The sequence below is a fragment of the Dendrobates tinctorius genome, unplaced genomic scaffold, assembly GCF_039654945.1.
Source record: "Dendrobates tinctorius isolate UK_male_01 unplaced genomic scaffold, ASM3965494v1 ptg000241l, whole genome shotgun sequence".
Taxonomy (NCBI): Eukaryota; Metazoa; Chordata; class Amphibia; order Anura; family Dendrobatidae; genus Dendrobates; species Dendrobates tinctorius.
In genome coordinates, this window is record NW_027361908.1 from 15,627,619 (window position 1) to 15,641,315 (window position 13,697).

The 13,697-nt window shown below is 41.6% G+C and overlaps 1 protein-coding gene across 1 annotated transcript in view; it reads left to right on the top strand.

Moving 5' to 3' along the window:
• PTPRQ (protein tyrosine phosphatase receptor type Q) overlaps nucleotides 1–13,697 on the top strand; it is a 794,911-nt gene that overhangs the window by 631,005 nt on the left and 150,209 nt on the right. Inside the window, exons 36-37 of the mRNA XM_073556964.1 lie at nucleotides 2,691–2,757; nucleotides 4,863–5,021. Coding sequence (XP_073413065.1) covers nucleotides 2,691–2,757; nucleotides 4,863–5,021 — 226 coding nt within the window. The remainder of the gene's footprint in view (nucleotides 1–2,690; nucleotides 2,758–4,862; nucleotides 5,022–13,697) is intronic.

A 13,697-nucleotide genomic window follows, 5' to 3' on the forward strand; every position in this document is an offset into this window, starting at 1 on the left:
TAAAAAGAGAGAAACAACAACAAGATGCTGTCCCTCGTTCACCAATTTACTAGAAAATAAAGGTCACACATTCTTCCCTCAAAGTTCCCCGATTCCATAGTTAAAAGCCTATGAAGAACGTAGCATGAGCCAGGAGTGGCTGCTGCTAAAAGTTTGTGGAGATTCAGAACGAGTCTCCATTGGCTTTTAACAATTAAATTGGGGAAGATTGAATGAAGTGCTGGACTACGTTGTACCTGTGTTTGACCCTTATTTCTTAATAAACTGGTGAACCAAGGACAGTGTCGTGTTTTTGTATCTCTCTTTTTATGTTTTTCAGGATAATATTTGTGGACTACATCAGATTTCCTGGACTACGTCGTACCTGCATGTGTTTTTTTTTTTATATATAAATTGATGAATGAGGGAAAGTTTGGAAGAGTGTTTACTTAAAGTATTTTTTGGTGTTGGTGTTTTTGTTCATCACTGGGTTAGTAATGGAGGTGTCCGATAGACACCTCTCTATTTGTAACCCCAAGGCTTAATCCCAGCTGTGATTTTTGACAAATCACAAATGACATCAACTCCAAGCCCCATTACCATGATTACTATCACACCAGGACAATCCGGAAGAGGGAAGGCAAAGTGCCAGAAGTGGTGCATCTAATGTGATGCATCAATTTTGGGGCGGCTGAGGGCTGATATTTTTAGAGTGGGAAGGGCCAATTACCATGGACCTTCCCAATCTGATAATATCAGCTCACAGCTCTCTCCTTTACCTTTGCTGGCTTCATAAAATAGGATGGACTCCATGTCTATATATCTAAAGTATCTGCAACTTTTTCCTCAGTGCAATTGCAGCTGAGGAAAAACTCGCAGATGATCACTGCTTAATTGAAAAAAATTAATGTAAGTACAATGTGATATTTTATCACATAGCACTTGGTGTATTTCTACGCATATGTGAGCGAGTCTTTAATGTTTGATAGCATCAGCGTAGTGGATGAGATTGTATGAAATTCATGGTGTGAATTGACCGACGCTGCAGATTTGACATGAACAATTGACATGTCAATTTATGCTGCGAATATTCACCACTGATTTCATTCTTTATAATACAAAGGATTAAGACAGTGGCAAAGGTGCACCATTGCGTAGTAGTAAATGCAGCAATATCTGCACAATATCTTTGTGGATATTACCGCTGTTAATTACTGTGGCATTTCCATTGTAGAAATTCTGCAGCAAATACATTATGTGAATGTAGCCACTATTAGTGATGGGGGGGCCTAAATCAGTATTTAGCGGAGTGATATCCAAAAAGAGCTTTCTCTCACATCCCCCAATACACTTTTTACGGAAATCTCTCTGCCCCATAATGAGCCATAACTTTTTATTAAGGGCCTTATTTTGTTAGTAGTGGGGGAAGAAAAGTTTTAGTCAGTAAGGGGTGATATGGGGAGAGGATGCTCAGTCAGTCAGATGTGATACAGAGAGACGGGGCTCAGTTAGGATTGATATAGTGGGAGAGGGGCTCAGTCAGACAGGCGTGATACAGGAAGAGAGGGATCGGTTAGTCAGGGGTGATAGGGAGAGAGGGAGCTCTGCCGGGTTGTCTAACTCTGGGAGGAGCCACGAGGAGTAGTGACATAGATGCTGGGAGGAGTCATGACGTACTGCTCCTAGGTCTTCCCTGATGTTAGACAACCCAGAAAGCAGTGTACGCATCACTGACGCCACATTCTACTGCTGCAGACAGCAGCTCACTATTTGTAAGTAACAGAGCACTTTTCCATGCTGATGGCTTTTTATGTCACCACTCTCCCCAGTTAGACAGCTGGGGAGAACGGTCTGTGTGCATTTTGCCGGCACACGTGTCCTATGTTCACTCTGTGAGCAGATGTCAGTGCCTGGGCTGACCTGAGAATCCTCCGGTATGCCAGTAGGCCAGTCCGACTCTTCTTTTAAATAATGTATACATCTATTCATTCCTTCTATATGTCTATAGCTATGTAACGTCCTTTTGTACGTATAGAAAAAGATTTACAGAATACCTATTCTTTTAATAGGTATTCTATCCAATGTTGCCTGTGACTCAGATTTGAAGAGGTTTTACAGTTTGGGAAGACCCCTGTCCCCCGGCTAAAGTTTGTTTTAGGAAAAATAAGTATGATTAACTCTTCCTCTACAGGTCCAGTGCTGAGTCTCCAATGCGGCTTAGTGTCTGTTATTGTCTGCAGCGCTGATGTCACATTGACAGAGCTGCAGCCAATTAGTGAGTGCAGCGACTGTGAGCTACTCCTGCTGTCAACTTGTATAGAGCTGCTGAACTCATTTATTGGCTGCAGTGCTGTCAATTTGACTTCAGCGCTGCTGACAGTAACAGACATCTGGAACAGTGGTGCAGGCTCAACTCTGGACCCAGGGATGATGAGTAAAGCATAGGGGTTTTTTTCAACACAAACTGCAATCATGGGAGAAGGGCCTTTTGGGACCCCAAAACTCCAATAATGACTAGTAATTTGCTCTGACAATATGCTGAGGCTATAAAAAATATCCTTATGATACGTCATAAAATTTAAAGTTTTTTTGAGGGTTGTCTGCTGCAGTGCGAAAAAGAAAGATTAAAGTTTACACCCTTGTCTTTTATAGTTTGTGACCTAATTTCACAATTTCATGCATTACTGTAAATAAATCCTTTTTCTGTGTAGATTTATGCTGTGAACAGTGCTGGTGCTGGACCAAAAATTCAGATGAGAATTACGACTGATGTAAAAGGTAACATTAAACGTTTAAAGAGATAATCCTGCTTTGTTTCCTTCAGCACCGTGAATGTTGCCGGTGATGTCGCGTCTAAAGATATCTGCACGAGGTTCAGATATCATGTACATGTTCTATTCATTAGAATATTCAACAGAAAATGTGCTGCTAGAAAAAATGATCCTGCTGATATCTGTAGATGTAAAGATACTAGCCCACTCGCCAACTCAACATTAAAATAATTCCTATGTTAAATAAATATGCTTACTTACATCCATGTATCATTTGCACCATTCTTTTCATGTAAAATGGTGACATTGACATTATAAATGAGAAAATGGAAAACGGTCTTAGGAGCGCAGGAAAGAGATTCAGACAAGAGATGGGTTTAAACCACAACGCGTTTCGACGGAGGATCCGTCTTCATCAGGTGCAAGTTCTGATGAAGACGGATCCTCCGTCGAAACGCGTTGTGTTTTACCCCATCTCTTGTCTGAGTCTCTTTCCTGTACTCCTAAGACCGTTTTCCATTTTCTCATTGCTCCTATCCTCCATTGGAGGTTTTCGGCTGGAGCTGCGATGGAGACCTGACATCCTTGTCTGCCCCTGGATTGCTTCCTAAGCGCTCCTTTATGACCGCTTATCACTGACTCTTATTGACATTATAAAGGCTTTCTGCATTCCTAGGACCGCCACCAATCAGCAGAACAAAGGAACAGAACTGTTTGCTGGGGCAAGTGACTGCTAATGCTACTCAGCCTAATCAAGTCAATATAGGCAATGGAAGCTTCTTTATGTTCCCATGCTGTATATCTACTTGTTTTCATCTATCTGAACAGTTATTTGCTCCTTACAGTCTCATGTATATGAGTGTGCCCATTTCAGCCTATATGTACAATTTGTTATCATATCACAAATGTAAGGAACGTGTCCACTACTCAAAAAACTCCTCAAATTATTATGCCTTGGTTATATAGCACTATCTTATTCTGCAGCAGTTTACATACATTATCATCACTGTCCCCAGTTGGGCTCAGTATGTCTTTGGAGTGTGGAAGAAACCAGAGAACCACCACGTAAACACAAGGAGAACATACAAACTCCTTGCAGATATTGTCTTTGGTGGGATTTGAACCCAGGACTCCAGTGCCAGTGCTGCAGTGCTAACCACTGAGCCACCATGCTGCCTGCCATAATGCCCGGTTTAAAATAAAAACAGCCTATACTCACCTCTAGTACTGGCACTGTACCTGCAATATCAGTTCCTGGTCTCCCGGGGCTCACTTGACATTATGCCATGTGAGCCATTCACACAATCAGCGGCCGCTTCACTCTCACTTTTTTTTATCAAAAAAAATAATACCTGGAATAAGTGGGAGCCGCTGCTGCTCTGTGACTTCAGGAAATAATAGGGAAGCAGTCGCTGATGGGCACAAGGCCTAATAATGTCACCCCAGTCCCTGGAGACCAGGCAATGACAAAGCGGGATCAACCCCATGTATAGGCTATTTTTATTTTATGTGGGGGAACTATGGCAATTGAGAAGGGGCTGTCTGAGTAGAGGACAACCCTTTTAATGAAGCCTTTAAGTTTCATTCATCAAGTTTTTGACTACAAGCACTGAGATCAAGGCTTGTAGGGAGACTCTGGGACTAATATACTTCGTTCAATGGATCATGCTGTCATTTTCTTGCTACCTGGCATAAATAAAGCTCCATCTACCACCATATTTTTAATTAGCTGAAAGCATGTCTTTATTGAAATGCATTAATACCACACTGGATTCTATTAACTAGAGATGCAAAATACAGCACTTTTTGGCTTCTCATCTGAAACAGTGTTTCTGGACTCCATTCTCCAAAGACCACCAAGTCAGGTATGCAGGATTTCCTTGGTACTGCACTGAAAATAAGGTTATTGTCAATTTTTCAGGCATTGTTTTATGGGTCTTCCCTATGAGATACCCAAAAACTACGTAGAAAAATAGTTACCAATAACTGTCTTCATGAAATATCACTATATTAATTCTGCACTACTCTTTGTTAATCTTTATAATGCATCTTTTACATATTGAAATATTATATGAATGTTTTCTTTTTGTATTTTTGGTTTCCTTTGTACAGAACCACCTCGTCCTGTAATGAAACCGGTGCCTATTTATGATTCAAGCGGGAGTGTTATGGCTACTTCGACCACAATTACCATTAAAATGCCAGTATGCTACTTCAGCGATGTCAACGGGCCAATTAAAAAAATTCAGATTCTTGTTTCAGAAATCGGAGGTAAGGAAGTATTCTTCAACAAACTCATTGTTTTCAAAATATATTTCATGCCGAAAAAAATCCTGACATTGATTATGTTTCTGCCGTAAAAAAAGAAAGTTTTGTGCTTGCAATTTTTGCAGAGTGTTTTTCTTTCTTTGCTTTATAGAAATTTGGCAGATGTTGGATATTTGGAGCTCATGTGCTCCAGATGTCACCAGCTGCTAGCTCACAATGGCAGATGTAAATAATGAAATGCAACAGTGTGAAATAGACAGGGTGCCAATACTAAAACTGCTATGTCAAACACATAAAATTCCAAAATGTGGCTAAAATCTTTTCAAAGGCATTTTCAGTCTGCACGTGCATCTACTTATCTGTCATGCACGGATACAGGTGTACGCCTTTATTATGCTTTTCTAGTGTATCGGTGTAGACTTTGTAGTGTATTGGATATCAATAGAATGGGCATGTAGGACAAATGATTCTTTTGTTAATGGCGTATTTTTCAGTGAAACTACAAGTTATGTTGTCTTTTTCATTGCACATCAATATCTCTACCCCTCACTGACAGTTTAGTTGCACATCTCACTGCAAAGTCTATTCATACATGTAAATATATAATGTAAAACTTAAAGAATACTTATTTAATGAGCAATTGTAAAAAAAAATTGTATTGGTTATTAAAGCGCTTCAGTATTTCACTCTTTTATTTCACTCTTTAACTGCTGGGGATTGATGCATTGCATCGTTTCCATTTAAATCTTGTGGCAGCCATTGTTTTCTGTAGAGCTCTGAGCGTGGGATTAACTTCACACACCCTTATTAAGCACATTAAAAGGTTTTCAAAATTCTGTTACAGCTGGAATCACCCATGCAGTTTTAAAGCACTTTTTAGAGCCAAAAGAGTAGATACGAAAGAGAATCAACATTTTTCTTCTTGCTATTCTTACCACATTTTTGGATTCAGTTCTAGATTTGCTTATAAAGCTACGTAAAAACTGTAAAAAAAATGGTCACAAAAAAATTAATGTCTCATCCCAGTATAAGGGTCCTTAGTAGTGATGGGCGAGTAGCATCGTTGCTCGGGTCTCCCCGAGTATGCTCGGGCGATCTCCCAGTATTTTGGCGTGCTCGGAGATTTAGTTTTCGTCATTTCAGCTGCATGATTTGTGACTTGTAGATGGGCTGAATACATGTGGAGATTCCCTAACAAACAGGCATTCCACACATGTATTCAAGCTGTCTAGCAGTCACAAATCATGCAGCTGAGGCGACAGAAACGAAATCTCAGATCACGCCAAAATACTCGGAGACCACCCGAGCATGCTCGGGGAAAACCTGAGCAACGAGTATACTCGCTCATCACTAGTCCTTAGCCCTTTTTCAACAAAAGGTATAAAGGTATGTTCTATGTTATGCCCCGAATAGCCGCGCCTGCTCTTGCTGTTATTAGTGGCAGCAAGAGTAGGCTGATGGGAGCAGTAGTCCCATCAGCCAACGCCAGTAACCGGAGGTAAACTTTATACCTCCGATCACAGCTGCAGGCTCAAGCTGTCAATTAACAGTGTGGGAACCGCGGCAGTCTTACCGCCAATCAGAATCAGTGTTGCCGCGCTGTAATGCACATGATAGCGTGGCAAACATTGCATGCTTGAGACTACCATTCAAATGATTGGTGTCTGGGTACTGTTCTGGTACCCGAACTCAAACTTCGTTTAACTGTTCATCCGTACACGCCAGACCCGAACTTCCAGTGGTCTGACCGTCTCTAGTGGCCAGTACTTGGGCCATCAAGGATTACTGATTCTCAGTGGAGCATAGTTTATAAAGCAGAGTCATTTTCAATCTCCAGAGTCACTAGTTCAGTATTTTTCTCCTGTAGAATGTAAGCTCTTATAGTCAGCAGAGTCAGCAGTCAGCAGGGTCGTCTCTTTCTCTTGCTCTTGTAGAGTAGGCTTCCCCAACTCCAGTCCTCAAGGCCCACCAACAGATCATGTTTTCAGGATTTCTTTTGTATTGCGCAGGTGATGCAATTATCACCTGAGCAATACTAAGGAAATCCTGAAAATATGAGCTGTTGGTGGGCCTTGAGGACTGGAGTTGGGGAACCCTTTTGTAGAGTGTAAGCTCTTATTGTCAATGGTGTAGTAAAGAAGTGTTCCCTAACTCCAGTCCTCAAGAGCCAGCAACAGGTCATGTTTTCAGGATTTTCTTAGTATTGCCAAGGTGATAATTGCATGAGTTATCCATCACTACTGTATTTCATTTTCCACTGTTTTTTAAGTCTCCCAAGTGCTAATAAACGCTGTAAATGGAAAATTTCCTTTATTTTTATATAGCACTGTGGTGCATGAAATTCAGTTTAACCAAACTTCCTTATGGATGCTGGCAATTGTCAGCTTCACAACAATTTTGTAATTACCTCTAATGTCCCACTGATGACCTGGTATTTCTTATCATAATTACTATCAAATTTGCAGACACATTGAATGTTAGGAACCCTGACCTTTCTAGTGCCAAGTTGATTGAAGCACTATTTGTTTTAATCCAAGTCTTGAGGGATTGGATTAGGTTTCTATCCAGTTCTGCAATTTGGTTTTATTTGCTTCCCAAATTGTTCTCTTTGTTCTCCAACCCCCTGACCTTGTGTCCCTGGATGCTGCCACTATTTTAAAAAAAGTTTCATTTTGTAATATTTGAATATCCTCTTTTAAGGCTGTGTGCACACGCTGCGGAAAAGGTGCGGATTCATCCGCGCGGATTTTGTACAATCCGCAGGTGAAACCGCAGGTCAAAAGACCTGCGGTTTTACCTGCGGATTGCTCTGCGGTTTTGCCCTGCGGTTTTTCATCTCCTCAATGGAGGAGATGGCAAACCGCAGGAGAATCCGCAGAAAGAATTGACATGTCAATTCTTTCTGCGGATTGAAAACCGCAGATAATCCGCGCGGAAAATTCCGCACCGTCTGCACTGCGGTTTTTGATTCCCATAGGGAATCATTGTACTGTACACCGCAGCAAAAACTGCTGCGGGTCCGCAGCGGCCAAAACCGCTGCGGAACCGCAGCAAAATCCGCAGCGTGTGCACACAGCCTTAGATGCAATGTGAACAGTGGATATGCTAATTCTGACTTTTTATCATCAAATTTCTGAATTTTTTTTCAGCACTTCAATAAAAATAACTATGCAAGTTTCAAATTGCCACTACTGTACTGACCTGGAAAATCGCGTTGCTCATTTTTTCAGCTTTGTTTTTTTCATCGTTTGTCCAATGTGGAATTTCTTTCACATTTCTTAATACATTGTATGGTAAATTTAATGGTATAATTCAAAAGTACAACTCATCCTGCAAAAAAGCAATCCTTCATATGGCTATGTAAACAGAAAAATAGTAAAGTAATGAGTCTTCGGAAAATAGAAGGAAAAAGAATGAACGTGCAATAACTATAGTAGTTATTTCATTAAAGGGAATCAGGTTTTGTCATCTAATCTTAGGGTATGTTTCCACGGTCAGTAAACGCTGTGGGTTTGACACTGCGTACATCTGCAGCGTCAAACCCACAGCGTCCAGATGTTACAGCATAGTGGAAATGAAATCCCATCTCCACTATGCGTTCAGAGACGCAGGCAGCAGACCTGCGCAAACGGACATGCAGCACGTCCTATTTACGATACGGAGACGCTCAGTCCCCGCAGCGTAAATTTCCCATAGACTATATCTTTAGATAAAGTAAAACCGTATCTACTTATTACTCACATGCGCAATAACTGCGGGAACCCGGCTTACTATGCATGTAAACTAATTTAAATAATGTCTTACCTTGTGATACCATCAGAACTTCTCGTCCACTGCAGTTCTCGCGATGACTGAGCTGACCACGAGAACTGCCGTGCACGTGACCACTGGGGTTAACTCTGATTACTAAGTAAATTCTCACGGTCAGCTGACCATGAGGACTGCAGTGCAGGTGACTGCCAGAGAATGAGTTATCTCCGGTGGTCATCTACAAGCTCTGCTGTGTCTGGATGTCAGGCTGAGCCAGGCATCCAGATGTAGCAGAGCTGGAGTCAGGCATGGGACACTTGTTATTTAGGACTATGTCGGACAAAAAGTATTTCTGCTTTTTTTTTTTTCAGGAGATGGAGGGCGTTGCATGGATTAGGTGTATAATAAAAAGGGAAAACTTTGTTGTGTTTTATTTCAATAAAATTCTTTATTCTGGCTGTGACTTTACTTAACATGCAACTATATTATTAGTAATGGATAGGTGTCTATATAAGCCGTGGACTTGATGTCACCAGACAATACACAGGTGACATCAACCCCACAAATATGACCCCACTTACCACCGTTACAGGCCAAGTGCTCAGAGCCGGGTAAAGTGCCACAATTGGCGCATAAATTATGGGGAGGCTGCGGGAGGTTATTTTTAGACTGGTGATGGCCAAAATCCATGGGCCTCGCCAGTCTGAGAATACCAGGCAGCAGCAGTCTGCTTTTTACTTGGCTGGTTAACCAAAAATAGGTGGACCCCATGCTATTTTTTTGAGGGTATTCCACTATTTTTGCTAACCATCCAAGGTAAGCAGACTGCTGCAGCTTGGTATTAACAGGCTGGTAAGGTTCATGTATATTGGATCCCTACCAGCCTGAATTACCAGTCCCAGTAGTCTGCTTTACTCTGGCTAGTTAACAAATAAAGGGTGTCACCACGCCATTTTTCTTTTTACTTTTATTTAGTAAAAAAATAGGAAAGGACATTAAATATTACTGACCTCTCTCTGCTTTCAGGAACTTCCTGTGTCATGTACTTCCGGATGTGACACAAGATTCAACATCTGTAAATTAGTACACATACCTAGTAAGCTGCATTTTCGCAGTTAGTACGAATGTGACTAATTAGATGCAGTTTTACCGCATCTGATAGTCTATGGGAAATTTACGCTGCGGGGACTGAGCGTCTCTGCATCGTAAATAGACATGATGCGGTCTATAAAGACGCGCCGCATGTCGGTTTACGCAGGTCTGCCGTCTGCGTCTTTGAATACATAGTGGACATGGGATTTCTTGAAATCCCATCCACTATGCTGTAACAGCTGGACACTGCAGGTTGGATGCTGCGGATTTACGCAGCGGTCAACCAACAGAGTTTACTGACTGTGTACACATACCCTAAGGCCTCTTTCACACTTCAGTTTTTTGCATCAGTTCAAATCCGCCAAAAAGTCAGACAAGCAGATCCGTTCTTAACTGATGTGAACGGATGGCACAGGAGCCGTTTTGTGACGGATCCTGAAAATGAGGAAATTTAAAGGAAACGCTGGCCGGGAAGGAGAGAGAGAGAGAGAGAGAATGAGAGAATTTTTTTGTCCGGCACCCAGAAAGAATTTCGGGTTAAATGAGTGTCTGGAGGATCCGCCACAGAAAAAAACGTTACAAGCTCCGTTTTGAAATCTTTGGGGATGGTGACGGACAGGAACTTTTGGCGGATCCTCAAAAAAAACGGATGCAACGGACAGCAATCCGTCACAATCCGCCATTAATGCAAGTCAATGGGGAAAAAAACGGATCCTCAAAAAAAAATTGAGGATCCGTTTTTTTGCAAAACCTGGCGGATTGTGACTGATTGTAAAAAACTGAAGTGTGAAAGAGGCCTAATATATCTGCAAGTAGGAATTTTTTTTTCCTTCCCAGAACCAACTTTCAATAAGCTTTATTTCAAGTGACAAAAAAACGCATGCAATGAAAAAACGCATCAAAAATCCATGCGGAAAAAGCGCATCAAAAATGCATGTAAAAAATACATAAAAAACATAAGTGACCTGCCAGTGACCTCAGATGCAGATTTGGTGCAGATTTCACCTGCGTCAAATCCTGAGCAAATACTGAGCCAATCCTGACCGTGGAAACATACCCTTAGAGCAATATAATATAGAGTCAGAGACCCCTGTTCCAGAGATGTGTCACTTACTGGGCTGCTTACTGTAATTTTGATATTATCATTTTATCAGTAGAGGTTACCATTAGAGGACTAGTAAATCTGTTGCCTGGTAGTCTTCCATAGTCACGAGCTCTGTGTAACCCCACCCTCCACCACTGATTGGCTGCTTTCTGCCTATGTACATTGTACAGAGAAAGGTGCCAGTCAGTGGTGTGGGTGGGGTTACACAGAGGTCAGTGTTCAGAGAACTGATAAATCAGCACAAGAGAAAACAGTGATTTTATCAAAACTACAGCAATCAGCTCAGTAAAATGGTGCGTCACTGGAATCAGGGCCTCTGCCCCTATTTAATGCTGCTCTCAGATGGGTATGGTGACAGATTCCCTTTTAGAAATTATTTGCTACTCTTTTTTATAATAATGTTGCAGACTGAATTACATATATGATTTGGACCCAGAAACTGAGCCACAACCTATCAACCACCTTCACTTACAATACTGGATTCTTCTTTTGTGTCAGAGTGTTTTCTGGATCCTCTTAGGCACCAAGACTTGGGTGTGCTCTCCCCTGAATGAAGGACTGTGGAAAATTTCAGATTAAGCTGCTAGGCATGTTTGTAGGATAAAAGCTCTATTCTTATTTTAATTATCGGTCGCATAGTAAAGGATGGCATTGTTTTCATGAGATGTTACAGAGCATCAAACATAGTGTCCATTAACTCTGTATATGTGGACATATCATCTACCAGTGCTTGTGCTAGTACATGCCACAATCCCCGAGCAATTAAGAAACAGGCATAAAATTGCTAATCTCTATAAACTTAAACTTAACCTTTGCACCACTACCAAGGTATACAGGTCATGGCTTTGAGACAAAGTGTAATTGAGAACCTGAGTCTCTAGAGATTTTTTTTCAAAATGACTCTAAACTGGAGAGAAAATGGACATACCTCAAACATTTGTATCTAAAATGCTATTTTGCATAATAATTCAATTTCTCCTTTATTTTGTGACACTAAAAAGTTCGCATGTTTAAATATTTTAGATAAAATGTATATCTTTTATATAATTAGTGTAACAAGGTGGCCCGGGGTGGTAGTCCCAGCCAAGTTAACTAAGCCACAGTCAGTGTACACCCCGGCACCTTGTACAGAAAATAGGCAGGACAGACACAATCCAGACACAGCTGCAGTCCAACAGGGAAACGATTTAATAAAAGGAATGAATAAAGTATAACAATTGCTTCCTGCTCTCTCCCTAATGATGACCACAGCCGTATCCACAACAGCCACGGCGACCGAAAGAGGATATAGTCCTTACTCCGTAATCTGGATGCTTCAAGTCCCTTCAGCGGGGCACTCACGCAATCTTAGTGCCTGTTGTGCTGCCCAAAGATCCGGGGCAGTCCCCTTCACCCCTCCTGGGGTCCAGACAACAGTCTTTACCCCTCCAGGGGTCCAGGCAACAGATCTTACCCCTCCTCGGGTCCAGCAAGGCTTCCAGTCACAGCTGAGCTTTTGCCCTGGGCAAATGTGCCCGGGCTCTGCACTGGAAGCAGGAGCTTCCTGCTCCCCTTTTTGAGCTGTTACCCCAACCAACTCCATAACTCCTTGCTGTTCCTGTCTCTAACATGTACAAGTACAGCATAATACAGTAAGGAAGATAAAAATATGTAATATATATTACAAGTTTCACCATATACCGTAAGAACACATATATTACAGCAAGCCAATACACATGAGACATAAGAAAAAGGGTCGCATAGGTCCCATGTGGGGGGAGGGGCAAGCGAGGGTCTTCGCTACCTCCTTACATTAGTGTAAAACTTTTTATGCTTCCAATACTCTCTGTATGAAGATTTTTTAAGATAAGTCATTTTAATCACACATTTAAAGCCAAGATGGCAGCATGGTGGCTCAGTGGTTAGCACTGCAGCCGTGCATCGCTGTGGTACTGGGTTCAAATTCCACCAATTTTTTTCTTTTTTCCATAAATCACTAATATACTTGAAAATAAGGTCCCTGATGTTTGACTTGTGGTAACCTCTATTACGTTACGGCTCATCACTGAAGCTGCGTCCCAAGCTCAAGTGTCCTGGATTCATGGCTGATCGGTCACATCATGCCACCGCTCAGCCATGTAATCCAGATGTAGCAGAGCTGGAGTTCTTCGTGGGACAAATGAATTGTCATTGGATAGGTGAGGAATATAGCTTTTTACTATTTTAATTTTTACAGTAATAAATTGGAAAAGAGGGCAGGGTGTGTTTATTTCAAATAAAGGAGTCTGTGTCTTTCACTTAAACGACTTTATTCTTTCTGTCTATTTTTTGACTATGGTGTTAGTAATGGGGTGTCTTAAAGACGTCTCTCTATTATTAACCTCTGGGCTTGATGTACACAGTGGGTGCTGAATACAACTCCCATCTTTGTCACCTGATCACGCTGATCTCGGTGAGACCAGTCAACAATGATCCGAGCTGCCAACAGCACCTGGCACCTTTTCTCAAGTGACGGTACCTGTTACACTGATGATACACGGATGTGATCTGTGTATTATCAGAGTGCAAGTATGCAGAACGTTTTGCAGCCCATGCTGCTGATGAAAAATGGACATGTCAGAGTGTTTTGCCCACGAACACATGGTCTTTGGAAACACACTGACATGTGCGCAGAAATGAATGGGTTTATAGGTGTAAGTGTCTCCGGTACATGTGAAAACTGTCTTCACCGTACCGGACAAACTGACATGTGA